This window comes from Mustela erminea, chromosome 10, assembly GCF_009829155.1.
Source record: "Mustela erminea isolate mMusErm1 chromosome 10, mMusErm1.Pri, whole genome shotgun sequence".
Classification (NCBI taxonomy): domain Eukaryota; kingdom Metazoa; phylum Chordata; class Mammalia; order Carnivora; family Mustelidae; genus Mustela; species Mustela erminea.
The window spans coordinates 9077189-9102297 of record NC_045623.1 but is presented as its reverse complement, the minus strand read 5'-3'; the positions used below and the strand labels follow the sequence as shown (position 1 = coordinate 9102297).

At 35.6% G+C, this 25109-nt stretch overlaps 1 protein-coding gene across 2 annotated transcripts in view; it reads left to right on the top strand.

The window, feature by feature from the left end:
• MAN1A2 (mannosidase alpha class 1A member 2) overlaps nt 1-25109 on the top strand; it is a 187248-nt gene that overhangs the window by 124532 nt on the left and 37607 nt on the right. For both annotated transcript variants that reach the window (XM_032303107.1, XM_032303105.1), the window contains exons 9-10: nt 19441-19556; nt 22635-22854. In XM_032303107.1, the coding sequence (XP_032158998.1) occupies nt 19441-19556; nt 22635-22854 (336 nt within the window). The remainder of the gene's footprint in view (nt 1-19440; nt 19557-22634; nt 22855-25109) is intronic.

Here is a 25109-nt window from a genome sequence, read left to right as displayed (position 1 = left end):
CTTGGAAATATTTTCTCCCATTCAGTAGGTTACCTTTTCATTTTGTTGATGGTTTCCTTCCCTGTGCCCAAGTGTTTTTAAATAAAAAGAAGATGTTATCTCCCACATCAAAATCTTAGAATACCTAAAAAAATTAGTCAGTGTTTGTGAATTGCTAGCTTTTGAAATGAACATAGAGCATTGATAGATCTTAATTATTAACAATGTAACTTTTTCTCATTAAATAAACATTATGAAAACTGGATAGCTACATGAGAAAGAATGAAATTGGGCCCTTATATCATATATAAAGCTTAACTTCAAATGCATCAAACCCTCTAAATCTAAGAACAAAAATTAAAAAACCCTTAAGAGAAGAGAGGGAAGAATCTTCATGACCTTGTGTTTGGCAAAGGTTTCTTCAGAAGCAGAGGAAACGAAAAAAAAAATAGATGAATTAGATTTTATTAAAATGAAAAACTTGTGTGTCAAAGGACTATCATGACAGAGGAAGACAAGCCACAGAATGAGAGAAAATATTTGCAGATCACATGTGTGATAAGGGTTTAATATCCGGAATTTACAAAGAACTTCTACAACTCAACAACAAAAAGATGGTTAAAAAATGGGCAAAGACCTTGAATGGATATTTCTCCAAAGAAGATATGCAAATGGAAAATAAAACACGTGAAAAAGAAGCTCATCATCATTAGTCACGAGGGAAATCCAAGTCAAAAGCCCATTGAGATTCCATTTCACACCTACTAGGACAGCTGTAATCAAAAGACATCATTTTCTGGAACCCTTGTACATTGCTGTTGGGAATATAAAACAGTGCACCACTATAAAAAAACCATTTGGTAGTTCCCCAAAAATTTAAATGTAGAATTTCATATAGTCCGGTATTTAACTCCTGAGTATGTACCCCAAAGATTTGAAAAGGTACGTACTCAAGCAGATACTTGTGTGCTAATGTTCACACAACGTTATTCGTAGTAGCCTAAAGGTAGAAACAACCAAAGTGTCCGACGATGAATGGGTGAACAAAATGTGGTCTGTCCATACGATGGAATATTACTTTGCTGTGAAAGGAATGAAGTTTCTGACACATGCTACAACACAGATGAACCCTGAAACCATCATGATAAATGAGAAAAGCCAGTCACAAAAAAGGACAAATACTGTATGATTCCACTTTACCCAATCTGAAGTAGTCCAGACACAGAGTGGTTTAGAGGTTGAGACTTAAGTGAAAGGGGAATGGAGACTTATTACTACTCCATAGTCTAGGGATGATGAAAAAGTTTTAGAAATAGTAACAGTTGTACAACCCTGTGAATGCAGTTAATGCCATTGAATGGTACATTGAAAAATGATTAAAGTGGCAACTTTAATATTACATATATTTTAGCACAATTAAAAAATTACAAAAAAATAGTACCTTCTTCCTTGTTTTTCTTATCACAATAAATTTAAACAATTTTTTCAGAATATATTCGCTCTTAGCAGTTGTTAATTTTGAGAATGTTACGGAAAGAGCAGCAGTTGTTAATTTTGAGAATGTTACAGAAAGAGCTCTTCACTGGTTATCTTGGCAAGGGACTTTAAAATCCTAGGGAAGCCATCCTGATACTCTTTCAGCAGCTGTAGTCTTGACTAAATTGTCCAATTTGTTTCTTTTAATGTTTTTGTATATTTTATATCAGCTTCTGAAAAGTATATCAGATCCATTATTATCTTTGAGCGCTATACATCTGTCATATCTATAAATAGTCTGCAAAACAAACAGTGAATACAAAAACTGAAATTTAACAATCCAGCTTTGGCTAACTGTATTATAATTAGAATAATGGTAATGTCTGTGACATGCACATAGCGATCACAGAGAATAATTATTGGTAATTACCTTCAGGAAAAGTACTTGGCAACAGATATAAAAGAATATAGAAAAGAACCTAGATTTAAAGGCACATTATTAATATTTTCTCTCTTTTTTCCTTTGTTTTTTTCATTAGTTTTCTAAGCACAGTGCTTAGCCTATGCTATTTAATGACTAAAGTGAAGAAAACATAGGAAATTGGTCATTACTGATTCATTATGTTTTATACCACTAAATTAAAAGATTTTAGAAAAAACGAGGATGGGTATAATATTTGGAGTTAAAAGACTAACCCTGGATTTTTTGCTTAATAATTTAACATAATAACATAGGTGAGTTATTAACTTCTCCGTGCCTTTGTTTCTTTATGTGTTTTCATTGACCTATTTAAGAGGATGATCATGTAGATCAATTTTATGGCATACTATATTTGAAAATGTTTCATAAACCATGACATGATACAAATAGTAGCTTTTATTCTAGAATTTCCTATAAGAATGCTTCAAGAAATAGCTTTTGTTAGAAACTAGCCATTAACTTCATAACATGCTGAGACAGATCATATGAATCATTGCTGTTTAGTAGTGCTTTATAATGTGTTATCCATTTCTGCATCTCTGAAGGATCTTGGAGTGACATGGTTCATCAGATTTGACACTGGGGCAGGCATGATTCAGTGGTTCAAGTAAGGAAGTCAGACTACTGGGTGATAAATTCCATAGTTACCAGGGATCTTGGGCCTCTGCTGCTTATTTATTAAGCATATAATCTTCTGCTAGAGCAATAGTCTAGAAGAGCTGGAAAGAGAACTTGTTGTCTTAGTACTCAGGTAACTTACAACCAAATCTGTAAACCCTGGCAATAATTCACAGACCTAAACAACATTTCCCCTAAGCCATGATGACGAAGACTTTTGACTTTCCCTGATACTTAACATGTTACTTCACCTCTTTTAATTCTGTTATGTCTTCGTTATCTTGTTTTCATTCCTGTTCATTTGTTAATCCCTTTCTGCAGGTCTGTACCATGCCCAGAAATATGTGTGAGGCCAGAGCAGAATAGAAAATAACCTGTGTGTTATTTTAATGACTCTTTCTTCTATAAATGTCATGTTCCAAAGTACCATTTGTATTCTTTAATCATTCCATGAAAATGCTCATGGCTCAAATCCATTTTATGTATTGTTAATTACGAAGTGTATACCCCCAGTCCCTGGATTTCCACATGTCTGATTGCTTGTTTGTCATATCCATTTAGATAACCACCTGGCACCTCCAGTTCGACATGCCCCCAATTCAGACTTTTACTTTAAACCATTTCCTCCTTTGGGATTACCAGTTTCCGTGAAGAGCACCATTCATTGGTCCCTCATTTGCCCAGCCAGAAATCTAGATGACATCTGTGATTCTCTTTCTTCACTTACGTTGGTACACACTTGATAAGTATCAAACTGAAAGAGTATAGTATTGTTAAGAAAGATTATTTAAGATGTTAGTTCACTCTCCTTAGGAATGTTAGCAAAAGATTCCCAACTATGAAGTCTGTTTTATTAGTCTCTTCTTTTCTGAATTATTTCTTCATATCTTATCTAAGAAAGCTTTGCCCAAGCCAGAGTCACAAAGATTTCTTCCTATGTTTTCTTCTAAAAGTTTTAGAGATTCAGGTGTGTTTTGTTTTGTTTTGTTTTAAGATTATTTATTTATTTATTTGACAGAGAAGGAGAGATCACAAGTAGGCAGTGAGGCAGAGAGAGAAGGGGAAGCAGGTTTCCTGCTGAGCAGAGAGCCTGATGCGGGGCTTGATCCCAGGACCCTGGACCTGAGCAAAGGCAGAGGCTTAACCCACTAAGCCACCCAGGCACCCAGAGATTTAGGTTTTATATTTAGGTGTGTGATCTTCTCGGAGTTGATTTTTATAGAGGTATCACAGTTCTTTCCTCCCTCCCTCCCTGGGTATCGATTATTCCAGCACCCAGAATAATTGTTGGAAAGATTGTCTTTTCTCCACTGCATTGTCTTTGCACCTTTGTCAGAAATCAGTTGTACATATATAGATACAAGTTTTTTAATTCTGTTCTGATCTAATGATCTATTTATCTGTTATTATGTCAGGACCATGCTGTTTTAGTTATTGTAGCTTGAAACCAAGTAGTGTTAGCTCTAAATTTTTCTCAACACTGTCTTGGTTATCTAGGTTCTTTGCATTTCCGTATTAATTTTAGAGTCACTCTGTCATTTTCTACAGAAAAGCCTGCAGGTATTTTGGTTGGGAAGTATATAGATCATTTGAGGGAATTTGACATCTTAACACTATTTGACAGTTGATATCTTCCAGTCCTTGAACAGGTTCTATTTATGTCTACATTTATTTAGGTATTATTTATGATTTCTCTCAAAAATATTTTGTAGCTTGCTGTGTACAGGTCTCACACATGTTTCATCAGATTTATCTGTAGATATTTCTTATTGTTGATGCTGTTAAAAATGATTTTTTAAATTTCAATTATATTTTGTTGCTAATATATAGAAATAAAATTGATTTAGTTTATTAAGCTTGTATCTGCAACTCTCTATACTTTATAGTTCTAGTAGTTTTTTTGGTAGATTCCATTGAATTTTCTTTATAGACAATCATTATATCTAAGTAAACATAGCTTCCTTCTTTATTTCCAGCCTGAATGCCATTTATTTAAATTTAATTCATTTCTTTTTTGACCTCATTGCACTTGTTAGGAACTATGGTGCAGTGTTGAAGAAAACTGATGAAAATGAACAGCCTTGTCTTGTTTCTGATCTTTGGGAGAAAGCATTTAGTCTTACTAAGCATGCTGCTAGCTGTTGATTTCCTTGTAGATGCCCTTTGTGTATTTTTCCTGGTTTGCTGAGAGTTTTTATCAGGAATGGATGTCAAATTTGTGTGTGTGTGTCTATTTTCTTCTTCTTTGGTTTATTGAATATAGTGAATTGCACTAGTTTTAAATGTTAAACCTGCTCTGCATTTCTGGAATAAGTCATACTTATTCATGATGTGTATTAGCCTTTCAGTATGTTCTTGTAATTGATTTTTTTTTAAGATTTTATTTATGTATTTGACAGCCAGAGATCACAAGTAGGCAGAGAGAGAGGAGGAAGCAGGCTCCCTGCTGAGCAGAGAGCCCAATGTGATGACCTGAACTTAAAGCAGAGGCTTTAACCCACTGAGCCACCCAGGTGCCCTGTAATTGATTTGTTAAATGAGAAATACTGCTCTGTAGCTTTCTTTTTTGTCTTTGTCTTGTTTTCGTATTGTTACGGTGCTGGCCTCAGAATGGGTTGTGAAGTATTTCCTCCTTCTCCATTTTTTTTTTTTTTTAATAAAAGTTTGTGCAGAATTGATAATTTTTTCTTCCTTAAATGTGTGATAGAATTTGCCAACATAACCATCTGGGCCTGGAGTTTTCTTTTGGGAAGGTTTTTTAAGTATAATTTCCATTTCTTTGACAGATGATTGTTCAGATTATCTGTTTCTTGAGAGTATTGGTAATTTCTTTCAGAGTATTTGTCCATTTCATATAGTTTTTCTAATTTGTTGGCATAAAGTTGTTCATAATATGCTCTTATTGTCCTTTTAATATCTGTAGATTTGGTTTCATTGGTTTTTGCCTTAATGTTAATTATTTGCTTTCTTTTACCTAGTTTGTGTTTAATTTGCTTTCCTTTTTCTAGCTTCTAAGGTAGAAGCTGAAGTCATTGATATGAAACCTTTTTCTTTTTTCTAAAAAGGTTTCATGTTGTTAATTTACCCTTAAGTACTGCCTTAGGGCTATGTTTCTGGCATCTTATGTTTTCATTTTTATGTGGGTTTATAGTTATTTATCAAATTGGGAGATTTTTTTAAAGCCCTTATCCCTTCAAAGAATATATACACATAGGTGTAGCATCAACTAATTCAGATTCTTTTGAAAATTTGACCTGAAGCCAATTAGAGTTTAATTCATATGAAAGAACAGGCCCACTAAGAATATTTATGTTATATTCAAACATAATTGTAGACAAATGTTTAACCTAATTAAAATAAAACTCAACTATTTTAGCTTAATAATAGTTGCAACTAGAGTGTTAATGAAAAAAATTATTTTTCATAATGGCCCTTTCCATGAAATTACTTGAATATTTATTACTTTAAATGACTGGGGTTTTTCTGTAATGGATAATCTAGGCTTATTTTATAACAGTTTAAAATTTTAATTTCCCCTGCTTGTTCAACTTAATAAAATACAGAAAATTTGGAAATTGTATTTGTGGATTCTATTGAACAGATGATTTAGATGAAATTTTCTCCTGGAAAAAGTAATAGCCAAGTAGTCTTCTATTTTATTTTTCAAATTTCCAAGGTATAAAAGTGTCTAGTACATAAATATTTTCTTAGTATTCATGGAATGAATTTCTGCAGTCATGTACAAGCTTGTAATAATTTTAAATTACAAATCCATGGGTTTGATATGATTCCATCAGCATACCATATTTTTGTAAAGTAAAACTTAATACTGAAATAAATGAAGAGTGGAAAAATGGAATAATTGAACTTGGAAATGCACCCATACAGTTACTGAAGAAGTTTTTAGCTCTGTGACTGATCAAGTGGCTTTTATCCCATAACAAATTGAATAGAAATATTTCCTATCCCATAACATTATTACAAAATTTTTAAAATTAAGAAACCTATTGGGTACTTAGTGAAAGCAAGGAAAAAAGTGTTCTCTATCTTGCAACATACATTTGCTTATAAAACTCAAAATTAGTGTATTAATACACTGTAATTAGAATATTTGTATTTTATCTTATACAGCACTATAGGCAAGCTAATATTAGTGGAGAAGAATTAATGATGTATACCTCACATTAGATATATCCAGTTGAAATATTAAAACAAAAATAGTTTATATAAATCACACTATTGCAAAAAAAATAATAAAATTAAAACCCTTATCTCTTCAAATAATTTTTCAGTCATGTCTCTCCAGAGATTCCAATTATCCATGTAATAGACCACTTAGTTCGCTGATACTTTTTTTTCTTTCTGTTTTTTTCCCCCCTCTCCGTTTCATCTTGAATAATTTCTGTTGCAGTGCCTTCAAAGTTACTAATCTTTTCTTATGTATTGTCCGATCTGCTGTTATTCCCTTCCACTGTATTTGTTTGTATCTAATACAGTAGTTTTCATCTTTTGAAGTTCAGTTTGGATCTTTTCATATCTTCCTTGTCTCTGCTTACCTGTTTGAACATAGGTAACACAGTTACAGTAACTTACAATATTCTTCTCTGGTGATTCTACCATTTGTGTCAATTCTGGATCAGGTTGGACTGGTTCCTTGTTTTCGTCATTGTGAGTTGTTTCTTTCCTGCCTCTTCGCATGCCTGGTAATCTTGGACTAGATGTCCGACATTGTCAGTTTTATCTTGTTTGAGTGCCAGATATTTTTGTTTTCCTAGAAATCTTGAAGTTTTTTTCAGAGATACAGTTAAGTAACTTGGAAACTCTTAGACCTTTACCTGTCTTAATTTTATGATTTATTAGCGGCATCTGATACATTGCTCAGTCTAAGGCTAATTATCTTCTGCATATTCTACTCTGATTGCCCTTGAAGTATGAATTTTTCTTGTCTGGTTCATGGGAAGAGGCATTATTACCAGTAGGGTCTTTGTGAGCCCTAGGCAGTGTCCCCTGCAGACCTTTCATGTGGTTCTTTTCCCAGTCTCAGGTAGATTCCCACACGTGTGTGCTGCTCAGTACCCCACTGGATACTCGGGAATCCTTTACGGATATCTGATTTCTCTTTCTGTGCAGGTCTCTTTTCTCTGGTATCCTGTCTGGGAATCCTAGCTGCCTTGCACTTTCTGAGCTGTGCCTTATTTTTTCCTTCCTGTGCCTCTGCCTGGAAACTTTCTGGGGGTAGTCCTAGAACGCCCCTTGTTTATTTTCCATATCTCAGAGATTACTGTCCTTTATTACCTGATGCTCAGTGTCATAAAACCATCATTTCATGTATATTGTTCAGGTTTTTCTTTGTTTGTTTGGCTTTTTGTTTTTTTTGTTTTTGTTTTTGTTTTTTGGCTATTTTAGGTTACAGGGTAAACTATTACTTCATCCTGGTTTAAAACCCAAGTCTTTTTCTAAGTCTATTTCTTTCATTTTATTTGTTTTTTTTCCCCTATTTATTATTATGCATTCTTAAAATATCCTCCCCTTGTTGCCTTATGTCTTTTGTTTCATATTCTTTCTCTACTTGTTTAAAAATTGATATATATATTTTCATCTTTTCTAACAATTGCCCTTGAATTTTAACTTATGCCCTGATTATTTATATTTTTCTAATGACATTTAGAATTAATCATTACTGGATCTTCCTTTTGAGCAAGATGAGAACTCTAGCATACTTATATTGCTCCATTGCCTAACCTCATCATAACCTTGTGATTCAAAGTGTTAATTTCTTTGTTCACTATTGCTTCTTGTATGACCCATTTTGTGCTCCTAGTTTTTAAAAATTATTATTCACAGACTGCCCCTTTTGTAGTTTTTAAAAAGTTGGTCACCATACCCCTTCACCTCACTGCTACCTAGACAACCTTACTTCCTAAGTAAGAGTGAAAGTGAAGATCCTTATTTAGAAGATCTTTCTACCTGTAAGTTCATTTACTGAGTCACTGGACTTTATTTCTATTTTCCAGTCTCAGATCCTGTCCAGTATTTTTTCTTTGACCTGGGTCTTCTATTCTCTCCTCTTTGAACTCCTGAAGTTTTTCTTTTTTGGTATTCCCATTGTGATTATACCATGTGTTAAACCTTCTGGTTCCTTTCTTATTGCCAAAAAACCCTTCTATTTCACTCTGCTGTTCCTCATTGCCATAGCCCCTTCTAGCAGACACTCCAGCTTTCTTCCTCCTATCATGATAAAGTCTTTTGAAGAAATGTTTATATTTGTTGTTTTTCTTATTTGCCTTCTGTTCACCCCATTTATTTATTTATTTAGAAAAATTTTAGTTACTAAATTTGACAGAGAGAGAAAGACAATACAAGCAGGCAGAGCAGCAGACAGAGGGAGAGGGAGAAGCAGACTCCCCATGGAGCAGGAAGCCCAATGCATGTAATTAACTGAGCTAAAGACAGCTGCTTAACTGACTGAGCCACCCAGGCACCCCTGTTCACTTCTTTTAATGCATTGCCTTCTGGGCTCTGCTTTCTACCACTCCACTAAAAGTAACTTTTTACGTGGGCCAGCGACTGTCCTATAGACTGATCCAAAAAAGAACAGTGTGTTAGTTAGTTATTTCTGTATAACAAACCACTCTAAAATTTAGTGACTTAAAAGAATGTATTATTTCTTCAAAATCTACGGGTTGACTGAGAGGTTCTGCTTGTCTTGTCTGGACTTAACTCATGTGTCCAAGTGAGCTGGCAGGTTGTCTGGACACTGGCTAATCTAGCACGGCCCCAGTTGGGAAAATTCAGCCCTACTTCCGGTCTCTCACCATTTATCAGGCTATACACCATGCTTATTTCCATGGCAGTAACAAGGTCCCATAAAAAGAAGTGAAGCGCATAAGCCCTCTTGAGGATCGGGCTTGAAACTGGCACGATGTTACTTTTTACCACATTCGGTTAGATAAAACAAGTACAGTACCAGTCTGCTTTAAAAGGGATGGGAAATGGTTTCATATTCTTCTTCACTTAGCTTCTTAAATGTTCATATTCCTAGGAATTCTTATCTTTTCCACTTTTGCCTCACATACCTCCTCTCTTTTTAACAGGACAAACTGTGTCCTGTATATCTGTAGAATATGAAATCAGCAGCTGGCCAACTAGGCTAGTCTCTGGCCTGCATTTATGTGGCCTACCAGTTAAAAATTTTTTTTTACATTTTTGAAGGGCTTAAACAATCATTATCAACAACAAAACAGGAGCAGGCAATAAAGGTTATGTATTATCTGTCCCTTTGTAGAAAAATTGCCCTTCCACTCCCACCCCTGATGTAAATCAGTATTTCATTACTAATTTTGCTTGGGTTTTAAACTTATATCCCGCCTCCCCACATACAGGATATTTGTCTCCTGGTTATTTGTAGGTATCTGAAACTCAGTAGGTACAAAATTGAGCTTATGATCTCTTCTTTAAAATTTATTCTTCATTGTGATTCCTTATTTCATCTGTATTTTACATAATTTGGCCTGTGCCAGAAACTTCACAGTCTGGCCAGATTCCTGTCCGGTTGTTTTTACCTTCTTAGTAACTCCAAAATCTGTTCCTTCATTTCTTCTTACCTTTGGTTAATTTGGGCCTTCCGTTCTCTCCCTGAGTTTAGTATCACCCTTACTGCCTCACCCTTCGCAATGCTGTTTTATGGTCTAATCATCTCTTGCACGTACTCTGTTCAATGTATTGGGCTTGTAGAAGGCCATTTTGGTTTGGCTATGTGCTGTAGGCCAAAGCCAGAATATAGGGGAACAAGAAGCAAGTAGGTGAGGAGGAAAGAAGCAAGAGTAAATTTAAACTCTTTTAAGAGAAAAGAGAAACGGGGTTTAGGTATTTGGTTATTTTTAGAAGGTACATTCTTGGTTTGTCTCCCTCTCTTGATTTCTTTCCTGTTTGCCCTCCCTTCCCCTGTGGTCCTCCGCTCTATTCCTTATGTTCCACATATGAGTGAAACCATATGATAACTGTCTTTCTCTGCTTGACTTCACTCAGCATAATATCCCTCCAGTTCCATCCATGTTAATGCACATGAGAGACTCTGGACTCCGGGGCCAGTAAACTGAGGGTTATAGAAGGGAAGGGGGGCTAGGGGGATAGGGTGACCAGATGATGGGTATTAAGGAGGACATGTGTTGGAATGGGCACTGAGTGTTACTTGCAACTAATGAATTGTTGGCCACTACAGCAAAAACTTAGGATGGTACCATATGCTGGCTAACTGAACATAATAAAAAAAAAAGAGAGAGAAAGAAAATACATTCTTACTACAGTCCCCTGAATAGTTGAAATACTATATCTGGATGCTGAGCGATAAGAAAATTAAATATTAAGGAAAACCTTAATATCAAGACTTTTGTGTGTATTTCTGATAATTCACATGAATGAAGTTTTGTAAGGTTTTTAAAATTATATTTCAGTGGATAGTTCATATAAGCAATTGAATATACTACAATTATAGACATCATAGTATTGGAATTAGGAAAATTTAAAAATGTACACGTGTAAATTTTATTGAAACTTGAAATAATGAGTACTTAAGGTAGTTAATGCATTCATTCTATAAACTTTTTTGTTGGACTTGTAAATATTAAGTGTTAGGTATTATTATTTATCTCATAACTATTTGTTGCCCTAAACTGAAAAAGAGTGAGAGATTTTGAAAACGGAATCATTTTTTTAAAAAAATGTGATCTAATTCATTTTAAAAAAGAAAAAAATGCCCCTTTTTAAAAAAAGGTTTATTTATTCATTTATCTATGGAGAGAGAGTGAATACGTTCATCAGTGTGAGAGGGTGAGGGAGAATCTGCAGCAGACTCCCCGCTGAGCATGGACCCTGACATGTGGCTTGATATTATGACCCCAGAGATCGTTATCTGAACCAAAACCAAGAGCTGGATGCTTACCTGACTGTGCCAACCAGGCACCTACCCCAAAAAGAAAAAATTCAGGTTATTAATTGTGAAATGCTATTCACACTTGAAAATAGGAAGTCAGCCATTTAATAATTGCTTATTGAGCACTCTCTAAGTAAGTAAGAATTGTGCAAAGCATTGTAGGGTATTATATAAAGAAACAAGCCAATGAGTATCTCTTCTCAGGCTGCTCGTAGTTTTGCAGAGTCTGCTTTCCTTTAAGGCAACTCAGACTTATCAGCATATTAAACAAGGCCATTACCAGACTCATTGTCTAATTTTTTTTTCTGATATATCAGTTTTTAAATAGTTGTTTTAAATTCTATGTTTGCCAACTTTTCAGTGCAAATTGATCAGTTTTGGCTTTATACACTTATTCTCTTGGCACTTTTTTTTTTTTTTAAAGATTTTACTTATTTATTTGGCAGACAGAGATCACAAGTAGGCAGAGAGGCAGGAAGAGAGAGAGGGGGAGGCAGGCTCTCTGCTGAGCAAAGAGCCCAATGTGGGAGTTCCATCCCAAGACCCTGGGATCATGACCTGAGTCGAAGGCAGAGGCTTTAACCCACTGAGCCACCCAGGCACCCCCTCTTGGTACATTTTTTAAATACACTTATTTTAAACTTGTTTTCAGAAGGTAGCTGCACTATTTATTTATTTATTTGGTTTGAAGAATTCCAACTTATTTTATTTAAAAAATTTTTAAATTTACATTTTATTTTTTCTATTTATATTTTATTTTTTCAGTGTTCCAAGATTCATTGTTTTTGCACCACACCGAGTGTCCCATGCAATATGTGCCCTCCTTAATACCTACCATCAGGCTCGCCCATCCCCCCACTCCCCTCCCCTCCAAAACCCTCAGTTTCTCATAGTGCACTCTCTCATGCTTTGTCTCCCCCTCTGATTTACCCCAATTCACTTTTCCTTTCTAATGTCCTTTCCTTTCTAATGTCCTCCATGTTATTTCTTATGCCCCACAACAAGTTAAACCATATGATAATTGACTCTCCCTACTTGACTTATTTTGCTCAGCATAATCTCCTCCAGTTCTATTTGTTGATACAAAAGTTGGGTATTCATCTTTTCTGATGGAGGCATAATACTCCATAGTGTATATGGACCACATCTTCTTTATCCATTTGTCTGTTGAAGGGCTTCTTGGCTCCACAGTTTGACGATTGTGACTGTTGCTGCTATGAACATTGGGGTACAGATGGCCCTTCTTTTCACTACATCTGTATCTTTGGGGTAAACACCCAGTAGTCAGTTGCAGGGTCATAGGGCAGCTCTATCTTTAATTTTTTGAGGAATTTCCAACACTGTTTTCCAAAGTGACTGCTCCAACTTGCATTCATTATTTACTTTTTCATGGTGTAGTACATTCTCCCATTCGCATAGTTGAGTTCTTTACTGATGAGTTTTCCTTATGTGCATTGGAGTTTTCATTTGTAAGCTCAGTTTCAGTGAGAGCTTCATGACGTGTACGTTTTTCTTTCCACTTTCACTACTTACTGCTCCATTCCTGGCAGTTTTATTAATGCTTCCATTGGCTCATCAGTTCAGAACTTGGGTCTTTTTTATACTGGAATGTCAGTTTTCCCAAGGATATAACACATCTGTTTGCTCAAATATGTAGCAGTTTATCCTAGTCTCAGTCTTGCAGCTGTTTCTGCTTCCTTTTGCTAGTCTAGGAAACTAATTTCACACCCTGAGTTCCACCATGAGTGAGTGCTTTGAATCCCATTATGTTGGAGGAAGTAAACTTCTGGATGTATTTATTTACTTACAAAAAATAGAAGCTCCTGCTTTTAACACTGAGTTCCTTTGTATTTCTTACCTACTACAGTTTTTATTTTGTTTTCAAGTGTGGAATACCTTTTAAATAATTATTTCATCCTTTGTTGTTGGTATGTGCTCTGGGGGACAGGGTGTGATCTTGTATGAAGTTAAAAGATCATTTTGACAATAGCCATTGTATAACAACTATTTTTGCGGGGGTGGGGGGACGACAACAGAGAGAGTGGGAGAGAAACAATTCTAAGCAGGCTCCACACCCAGTGTAGAGCCTGATGGAGGGCGCTCAGCCTCACAATCCTGGATTACGGCCTGAGCCAAAAGCAAGAGTTGGACACTTAACCAACTGAGCCAGCAGGCACCCCATGACTATGACAATTTTTTAAAAGTTTTTCTATGTTCCCCCTAAAATCATCCTGAATTACAGAGTGGTAACAAGCTTACAAGTCCCACATCATCCAGAAATACTGGAGTAAACCAAGATGCCCTAAGTTCCTATCTTCTTTGATTTTTATTGAAGATAGGACAACCTGAGAGCAGATCAGGAAACAGGGAAGGAGAAGTCATACATATATAGCATTAACAAATTGCAGAGTTATCCAGAAAGAACTCAAATTGAGAAAGTTTTATTAGGACTTCTGCTTCATGGTGGAAGATTGAACTATAACTTCACTACTGTGGTCAACCATCTTCCTAGAGACCACAGTGAAATGGAAGTACAAAAAAATGTAGAAAGCAGTTAACTCAATAGAGTAAGGAGATTTGGAGGTAAGTGGGAGATCATAATGGGCAAGATTATTTAAACAAATTTGCTTAAACAAACTAGTGTAATGCACTGTAGCTGGGAGTGTGTGAGTAGACCTGAGAAAGGCGCAACCTAGAATATAGTAAAAGAGCACTATAAAATAAAAGGGTGACTGATGAAATTCCAGAATGATTCAGAGTTCATAAACAATAGGTACACATAATTGAATAAATAAGTGAGGAGTAAAGTTAATAGTAGGTATTTATTCAAAGTCATTATAGGGAACAAGTGCTCCACTTGTAATTCTTTTTTTTAAAGATTTTTATTTATTTATTTGACACAGAGAGAGAGCACAAGGAGGGGGAAAGGCTGAGGGAGAAGGAGAAGCAGGCTCCCCGCAGAGCAAAGGAAGCCCCATGTGGGACTTGATCCCAGGACTCTGGGACCATGACCTGAGCCAAAGGCAGTGGCTTAACCAGCTGAGCCACCCAGGTGCCCCTCCACTTGAAATTCTTATGCACCAACTCATCCTGGAATTTTCAGGTAGACAAAACTCTGTAGCACTTCTTTTTAAAAAGTTGAGTGATTTCATTGAAGAGGAAGTTAAAATTTTCCATGTGAATGTTAGTACCCCAAAATAAAGCCTCCCTTTATTCTAAAATTCAAGCAGATCCAGTTTCACAACAAATACCCTGTTCCTGACTCTAAGGCGAAACCTGGCAGTTGGCCTACCTTTCCTCAACTTTGTCTACACAGAAGGCATCCAGTCAGAATTCCCACTCAGGAGAGAGACCTAGTGATGTTCACTAGACCTAGTCTGTTAAGTGGAAGAGTATCCCCTGTTCTGTAGAGGAAACCCCCACTAACTACCCAGAATTTTAGTCTTAACACAGATAAATAAACAGTGGTTGGTTGATGCAGTGGGATATCAAATAGCAGCGCATACATACAACAACGTGGTTGACTCTCACAGAGCATTGAGATACAGAAGATAGCCACAAGAGAATATATAACATTTATTAAATATACCAGTAGACAAAGTTAAACAGTAGTGGTTGGGAGAGGGTATCAGATGATAACCATGTAAAAAAGTGATTACATTTTTTTTTAACCAAAAATTAAGATAATGGTTATTTTTGGGGATCTGGGAATAATAATTGAGAAAGGGTACATGAAAGGTTTTTGGGCACTAGCATTCTTCTGAGTAGAGATTATACAAATATTCTGTATAATGAATTTTATATGCTTTTCCATGTGTATGTTAAATTTCACAGTGAAAAATATTTAAAGTCAAAAGGGGATCCTGGAAGAGACTGAAGCAATTCCATAAACAAGCATAGTTTTTTAGAGAACTCTAAGATGATGATGTATTCATAAAATAGGAATACAGTACTATGTATTTTAGAGAACTCTAAGATGATGTTTTTTAGAGAACTCTAAGATGATGATGTATTCATAAAATAGGAATACAGTACTATGAAAAAAGAAACAGAGAACAGAGAAGAGCTCACAGGTGAAAAGTGGCATTGCTTACAGTAAAACCACAGTGAAAGGACTAAAATAAAAACATTTAAAAAAAAAAAATCACAGGGGTGCCTGGGTGGCTCAGTGCATTAAGCCTCTGCCTTCGGCTCAGGTCGTGGTCTCAGGGTGCTGGGATCGAGCCCCGCATTGGGCTCTCTGCTCAGTGAAAAGTCTGCTCCCTCCCACCCCGCCTGTCTCTCTGTGTACTTGTGATCTCTCTCTCTGTCAAAAAATAAATAAAATCCTTAAAAATAAATAAATAATTCCAGAATATAGAGGAAGAAGACTAAGAGAGACTAAAATCTGAGAGTAAAGAATAATAGAAAATCAATCCAAGAGGTCCAGTTTCCAACTAGTAAGAGTTTCAGAAGAGAGAAACAAGCAGGTGAAGTGAGGAAAATAAATAATGGAAGAGAATTTTCTCAGAGTTGAAAGATGCAGATCTATTATTGGAATAGTGCCCAGCACAATGAATGTAAGAAAACATTTGAACAGTATCAAAATGCAGATGTAGAGCTTAGAAAGGCCAGTTGAGTTTGAGGAAGGGGATTGGAGAAAAGAGGACACGTTGAGCCTATAAAATAGTATTGCTAATGTCTCTCACCCATGACACGATGTTACGGGACATTGGGGCAGTACTTTTGAGAACCTCTGTGGGAAGAGGATTTCCAACCTTGAATGTGATACCTTTACAATATAAAATTAGGAAGGGGAGCATAATAAAGGTATAGTTATAATCCACATAGTCCTTTCTGGGAAATTATATAAGAATATGACAGTAAAACAAGTGTAAACAAGATGACATGTTGAGGAAACCATGGTACAACTTGGGAAAGCAGGTACAGTACCCCTGAGAGAATAACCAGCTTGGGGGAGGAAGGCCTCAAGGGCAATGAAATAAACATAGGAGGGACTCAGTGTACTTGGAAGTGACACACCTGAGGAAAGAAAAATGATGAAGGAAAAACAGGGGAGACCACAGACAGGCAAATAGGAGGACAACTGAAACAAGCACGTTTTTAAGCAGTTGATGAGAAGCCCAAGACAAGACTGGGCAGCTGGTAAGATAAAATGACATCATTTACCAAGTGAGTCAAGACATCATGACATGACCACAACACTGAAGTAACAGTTTTGATGGGGATATTTTGTCATAGTTGTTTTATGCAGCTGTTTTAACATAGTTCCTCGCCAAATAAAAAATTACTGTCTTCTGGTTCTTTAGCAAATAATGGACCCAAAAGGCACCCCTCAACATTTCTGTTTTACGTATATTCTCTGTCCCTAAATATAAGGGACTTTCCCCGTCTACTCAATTCCATATTGTTTTAATATTTTACAAATATGTGTTATCTTTTATGATTTCCAGTAACTTTAAAATATTTAAGTCTGTTGGAACTAATTTAGCATCTGAGTGTGATTTAGCCTTTAAACCCATTGTCATATATTACCATCATTATAAAATTCTTAAATGTAAGTATGACAAGTATTGAAAGCTCTTAGAAATCTAATTGTGATCTTCTTCTATAGTCTGAGAGAAAACCGTGTTCTTTTCCTCTGAGTGTTTTCCCTAATACCCAAGCACTTTAAATGTTAGAGACTCAGAAGCCTATATAAGGCAGGGGGCTTCTTCTAGATATTTAAATGGAAAACAAAGGAGATCATTGAGCTCCCAAATCATTCTTGAAAGCCACTTCATATGAGTGGCTATTTTATGTGAACTTGACAGATCATTTAGTGATAGAGGTCAGAAAAATGGTTATCTTTGGAAGTTGGGGTATTGATTGGGAGGGCCATATGAGGGAGATTTTGGAATTTTGGAAATGCTCTATATTTTTATTTTGGTGGATTTGTGAGTGTATATATGTAAGAATTCATTCAAGTGTACACTTAGGTCTAAAGAAAAAAATGTGAGAAATAAGAGCATTTGAGATGCAGGCCATTGAGGATACAAGCGAATTACTTAAGTATTAGAGATCATGTTTAAAGTGAATGGCGGCACTTTCCCCTGTTTATTTCTATAACAGAAGATGATTTAACCACATGAGTTACATGTATTCCAATAATGCATAAATATATACAGTAAAAATTGAAGGGCTACTTTCTTAGAGGTAATCACTGTGCACGGCTGTCTTTTCGGACCTTTTCTATGTTACAATAATATTCTTTAAACATACAAATTTTTAGTAGTATCAAACTGTGGTTTTCTGAAACTTGCCCTCCCTCTATTTAACAGCATATAATAGATGTATTCCCAGTAGCAGATGAAAGATTCACCTGATCCTCTTTAATGATAACGTGTTCTCTTACAGTCTGCTTATACTGTAATTTATGTAGCTACATCCCTAGACCTTTGAGGTTATCTGACGTTTTTATTAATGGATACAGGGCTCTGATGACCTTTTTTTTTTTTTTTTTTTTTTTTTAACATCTATACTTGTGTATTTGTGCAAGTGTTTGTTAGAGGATAATTCCAGAAGTAGAAAATGTAGTTACATTTTGATAGCAACTACAAAAATTGCCCTCTGTTCCCAGCACCTGTGAACCGTAACTTTATCTACATTGGATGGTGTGAGTTTTAAAAAATGTTTGCCAATTAAATAGACAAAAATGGAACCTATTGTTTTAATTTGCTTTCCTCTGGTCACTAATGGAGTTGATCTTCCTTTCTTATTTTAATTATCAATTTGTGTTTCTTTTTTAAATAATTTGTGTGTGCTCTAAAGCAGTTTTCCTTATTTAGTTATCAGAGTTCTTTGTATAGGGTATTAATCTTTATTTCTGCTATATATACTGCAAATACCCTATTCGATTTCTTGTCTTATAAATTCATTTATGGTAGCTTGTACCAGATGATGCTATAAATCTTTTCTTTTGGGTTTTGCCTAAGAACATTATCTGCTTAGGAAGGGCAGACATCTTCTTGTATTTTTTTCTGGAATACTTACAGTTTTGTGTTTTACTTTTAAATCACTGATCCACCACAAATTTATTTTTGTGAGCTTATGCATGTTCCCCCAAACGGATAGCCAGCTGTTTCATAAACCACCCAGTGGTCCATCGTTTCCTCACTAAAGTCGGAAACCAGTGCTGGTACTCTGTGAATGATTGACAAGTCATAAAAATGTGCTGTTTTTCTTTTTTGGGCAGGGAGGATGTGAGTTTTTAAGCAAAGTTTAAGAATGTAGAATGGGGCTCATGGAAAGGGATAGAAGAATAGTGTTGCCTTGGGGATTGTGCTGTTGCCTTGGATAGGATTAAAAGTATAGATGGGGTAGAATAAGAATACACATAGGGCAGACATATGAAGTAAGAGTTATATAAATAGCAATCAGGTGTATCCATTCAATAGCTTATTATAGTATGCAAAGTTTTACTACAAAGAAATTCTTGGGCTTTTTCTCCTTTTAGATTTATTTTACTTTACTGTCTATGGCACAGAAATCATCACTAACCATCCTAGAGAAAAATGGGCTCTTTTTAGTTAACATCAGATTCAAGCGTATCTCGTGTTTAATCTTATAGATTGTATAGTTAAAGTCATTAATATATGAAAGATAATTGTTTTCACTTTTGGAAAAGTATGATTGTGTGATGGTATACAAACTCTATGGCTGAAGAAAGACTCCTACGTATGTGAAATACCCCGTCCCCAGAAAGGGATTTCTGGAAAGTTGGATATACATGCAGAGGGAAGTGATAAGGGCATATTTTTACTGGACTGAATTTGAAGTATGCTGCAAACAAGGCCGTCAATATAATTTTTAAATTACTGATCAGTAATAGTCATTATACTTGAAAAAGATTATTTCATTGTTTTCTGTCTTCTCTCTTCTCCACCTTCATCCTTCCCTTTTTCTTTTATTACAGATCACACATCAGTTGGTGGGCTGGGAGACAGTTTTTATGAATACCTACTAAAAGCATGGTTGATGTCAGATAAAACAGACCACGAGGCAAGAAAAATGTATGATGATGCTGTTGAGGTAATTCTTGCCAGAACATTTACCTGCGTAACATTCTTTGAATATGCAATGTGTTTCGTAGTGACCAGTGACCACCTATGTGCATTTGATTCTTTGCCCTCACTGTAGAGTTTTAGTATTTTAATCTTAAAGTCTTGTATTTTCCTTTATTGTGGCATTTTTTTTTTTAAGATTTAATTTATTTATTTGTCAGAGAGAATGAGCACAGGCAGACTGTGGCAGGCAGAGGCAGAGGGAGAAGCAGGCTCCCTGCTGAGCAAGGAGCCTGATGTGGAACTCGATCTCAGGATGCTGGGATCATGACCTGAGCCGAAGGCAGCTGCTTAACCAACTGAGCCACCCAGGCATCCCCCTTTATTGTGGCATTTTAAAGAAATTGTTGAAGAATAAATAAGTAATGGTTTATGTAAGAACATTTATTATAATTACTTTTAGTTATTGTCTACACAGACTGGAAAAACTTGTGACTTTACATATATTTTCATAAACATTTCTTTTAGCTGACATTGAACCTACTCGTGGAGAGCTTTATGGATCAATAATAAGGGCAAAACACTTACCTAGTATTTTCCACACACCAGGAGCTGTTGTAACCCCTTTTACATGAAATGAAATCATTTCATCTTTACTACCATTTTATGCTTGAGAACCTCATGGCACAAAGAGGTTGAGTAACTTGCTCAAGTTCACAAAAGCTAGCAAGTGATGGAGCCTAGAACTGAACAGTCTGGCTCCAGGGCCTGTGCTTTGAGTCACTTTACTGTATTATTCCATATTTATATAAAATAGATATAAATGTCTGTCACCTCTTACAAGCTGTGACAGCTTAAAATGGGGAAAGGTTTCAGTCTTGGAAGCACTTATATGTGATATTTCCAAGCAAAAACTGTGAAATAGAGAAGTGTGTCACCCACTTATTAAGTTATTTGCTTTCCGATCCAGCACAAACCCATAGCCCTTGAGTGATTTTAATCGGTTTTTAAAGTTGTATTGGAGCGCCTGGGTGACTCAGTCAGCTAAGCATCTGACTCTTGGTTTTGTCCCCCTCCCCAAATAAATAAATAAAATATTTTTTAAAAATCAGGTTTTAACATTCTCTCTCTCTCTCTCTCTCTTTCTACACACACACATATATATTCTTTAAATTTTATTATTTTCACTGAAGTATAGTTGGCACATAATGTTGCATTGGTTTCAGGTGTGCAGTGTAGTGATTCAATAGGTCCTTACTGCTGTACTCACTGCAGGCATAGCCACCACCTGTCACCATATAACACTATCACAGTACCACTGACTCTATTCCCTGTATCCCTATGACTGACTCGTTCTATGACTGGGAGCCTGTATCCAACTACCCTTCACCCATTTTGCCCATCCTCCCACCCTCCTCTCCTGTTCTTGATATTCTTAAATTATGTTTTCTCTATGTTTTTCTTCATCAGAGTTGTTTGGATTTTCAAAGAAACACATTTAGACTTTGTTGACTTTGTATAATTTTGTATATAACAACACCGTTCTGACTGTGGTTGATGATCAATATTCAGAGTTCTAGCTATTGTGTTTTTAAATTAAAGCAAGAATCTTATTCTTTTTATAGCCTTACTTTTGGGGGAACTAATTCCCTCTAGTTTACAGAATGCACAGATGCTAGACTGATAATTTGGTATATGGTGTTTAGTCCATTGTAGGCATTCAGTAAATGTTTCTTGGGTAGGCATCTATTGAGTGCCTTTTCTGTGGAAAACACAGCAGATGCCATGAGGCCCACAAAGATGAAAAATACTGTCCTTGTATTCGGAAAACTAATCTTTTCATTTGTGGAGTTAAAACAATAATCAAAACTTAGAAATCAGTGGTAGTCTCTTCTTTTCCTTACGACCCAATTCCTAATTCCCCTGACAGCCCAAATACAAGTATTTACCACTTATTTATAAAATGACTTCTTAGCTGAACATTTATTGACTGCATACTACACTTATAGGCCTTACGGAGTATAAGATGATGAATGAGGCATAGTCCTTACAATTCTGTAAAACAGACATTATCATTGTAAGGAATACACAATAAATTTTTCCAGAGCTGATTGTTACCAAACTTGTCAGAGAACAACACACAAAAATATGGGTTAAGTCTTATTCTTTTTTATTGTCCAAAAAGTGTAGTCTCTAATTGTATATAATCCTTTTCACCAAAGAGAACTGGATTAATGGTGTTTCTTAGGCTTTTCCATAGAATTATCTCTAAAGGCAGAGAACTAATTTATAGCCCCTCCTAGCAAAGTCTGAGAACATAGTCCAAAGGAACAGAGCTCCTAAAAAATCTAATTTTTATAAAGCTAAATGTACTTGTTGGAGACTATGTTGTGTTACATTCAAGTTGAATGTAAAATATTTCTCTTACCATCCCCACATCTTTTGAGTAAAGTTGGCATTCCAAGAAGATGGACTCTGTTTTCACATGGCCTCTCACATCGCCATGACACAGCACCCAAAACAGATACCTGGGTTTGCAAAGTAAGGGGCTGAGGGGTGACATTTAAACTTCTAACTGGTTTTGAAAGCTTTATAACATACAAGCTGCCTCACCTAATAGTGCCTTTTTAAAGCGCTTTGACAAGAGCTGTGGTTACGAGGAAAAGGAGAGACCATTTTTACTGAATACCAAAATCATATTTTTCTGATTAACCTAGGTATCCTCCTCGTCAGCTTTACTGTATGAAATAGAAAATAGATTGATAGAACCTTTTGGGTTATAACTTGCCATCATGATCTCAACTGACTGATTCTTATGAATTCCATTTAGCGCTAGAAGAACACCTGTAATGCAGGTCATGTTGTGTCAGTCTTCTGTCTCCCACCTTGTCTTTATCCTGGTAGTGATGCGGTATTCAAGATTCTGTGCGACTTGTTTGCTCTCCAAAACTTACTTTTTATAAATTAACTCTTCCAGGTAGGGAAAGTTACTGATTTGTAGAATATCCTATTACCTATTACGGTTTTATGATAACTTAAAGAATGTAATAAGTTTGAATACTAACACTTTGCTTCTAAAATTTTGAATTTCTACTCTTTCTTACAGGCTATAGAGAAACATCTTATTAAGAAGTCCCGAGGAGGTCTCACCTTTATTGGAGAATGGAAAAACGGGCACTTGGAAAAGAAGATGGGGCATTTGGCCTGTTTTGCTGGGGGAATGTTTGCACTGGGAGCAGATGGTTCCAGAACGGATAAAGCTGGTCATTATTTAGAGCTAGGGGCAGAAATTGCACGTACATGTCATGAGTCATATGACAGAACTGGTAAGAGTGTTAATAACACTAACCACTTAGACTAACAACCTCTAAGTTAAAAATATATCCAGGAATTAGAAGGAAAATATATAGGCATTTGTCACTTTAAAATAGTTATTCTAATACAGTAAATCATTTTTTTAAGAATTTTAATTTTAATTCTGGAGATGTGTTCATTTTTAAAAATTATTCTGAATTCTACTGATTTTATTAATAAAGATTTTTAAGAAATTGTTTTAAGCATGTCAGGTGGGGCATTTGAGGATGTGTGGAATGACATTATTTACTTTAATATAGTAAGAATCCGTTTTAGCCATTCATTTCAGCTTCTGTAAAACTAGTTACTTAAAAGAACACAGAATTGGCTGATTGGGGTTACTTGTCTTGCATATCCTCTTGTGAAAATAAGAATGACCAAAAAATAATAGTAGTTATATTGAATGTATAATTGGTATCTGGGTCTTTTAGTAGTCTCTTAGTCAATTCACCGATAATTTGGGGATTGATTGTGCCTTAGACAAAAAGGATCCTCTGTTGCTTTAGGCAAATATGTAATGTTATGTAATATTACTGGGTTGCAGTGTCCTTACTTGGAAAATGAGATGGTTCTCAGTGGTGAAAAGGATTGTTCTTAGGGGTGGGGAAAAATATTTTTATTTATTTTATTTTTAAATATATAAAGACTAGATATATATACAGTCATGGATAGATAAACATATTTGATCCAATGCTGGCCTTGTTGATGAACAGGATAGAAGTTCTCTAACAAAATATATTGATGAGTTGTTAGTTAATCAAAATTTCATGGAGAGAGAAGGCAATCAGGTTTTTTTTTTTTTTTTTTAAAGATTTTATTTATTTATTTAACAGACAGAGATCACAAGTAGGCAGAGAGACAGGCAGAGAGAGAGGGGGAAGCAGGCTCTCCACTGAGCAGAGAGCCCTGGACTGAGGTCCCAGGACCCTGAGATCACGACCTGAGCCGAAAGCAGAGGCTTTAACCACACTGAGCCACCCAGGCGCCCCGGCAATCAGGTTTTTTAACAGACTTCAAAAAGGATTGAGAAATACTAAAGTAGACCTTCCAAGACTTTTTTTTCTAGTTTTAAAAAAGCGTTTCTATATGAAATAATGGGAAATGAGTTCACAGAAAGAAAACTAGTAATTTCTGTTTGCGATTTCAGAAGTTGAGTTGCTTTTATGAAATAACTGAATTTCCATTTTAGGATTTATATAATAAGGAATTGAACTTGTGGTGAAATTGACCTTTTAGTTCCCTCAGTAACTCAGGGATTCCATTTCTTGACAAAAACAACTAAGTCAAAAGGACTTTGAAGTGGATGTTATTTTGGAGTGGATTAGTGTTTGTATGTAGTACTTAAAAAGTTGGTGGTCTAATTATAAGTAGAAGCTAAGTTATATTAACATGTTGACCATATGGAGTATCAAGTGTATATTTAAAATACAGCTAAAATCAGTAAAACACTGAGGATCACAATGGATATTTGGTATGCTTATTATGATAGAGACTTGTTATGCAGGTTTTGACCACAAATGAAATAAAAGATAAAAAAAATTGTAGGGTTTTACAGAGCAGACATATTAAAAATATGATATACTATTGTTATCATTAATTATTCACTCCATTAAAAGTGAACACCTCTGATGTGCCAAGCCTTACACTGGGTGCTTGCAGATGAAAGTGTGAATAAGACCTATCTCCTACCTTTGAGGAATTATAGAATACCAGAGTTAGGAGAGGATTCCCTGACTGTCACATTTCATAGACATTGCTGATGCTGATAGGAAGTACTGTGATACTGTAGAAAGGAAATGTGCCTAGGATTGAAAAGCCCCATGTTCCACTATTTATTATCTCTGAGCCTTAGACAACTCGTTTAACCTGCCTAAGACTCGGGTGCTCCATCTGCAAAAAACTGGAACAATAATACCTACCCTGTCTTCCTCAGTGTGTTGGTTCTCATGGTCACTATTACATGGCAAGTCAGTGACCTTGTGACCTTCTTTGCCATGGTATGCCCCAAAAGATAACTGTTTGATTTGTGTCCTGTATTTTCAAGTCTTTCACTGTTTTTGCGTATCTTTAATCTCGACTTAAATCCTTTAATTAAACGGTAGAGTCCTAGTGTTGCTTCCTTCCCACTTGGTAATTACATCTCCTGTGTTTTGGTATAGCTGTGCTAGAATTTTTTGGCCGGCTTATTTAAAAATATCCACTCACTTTTTAGTAGTGATTCTAGCTG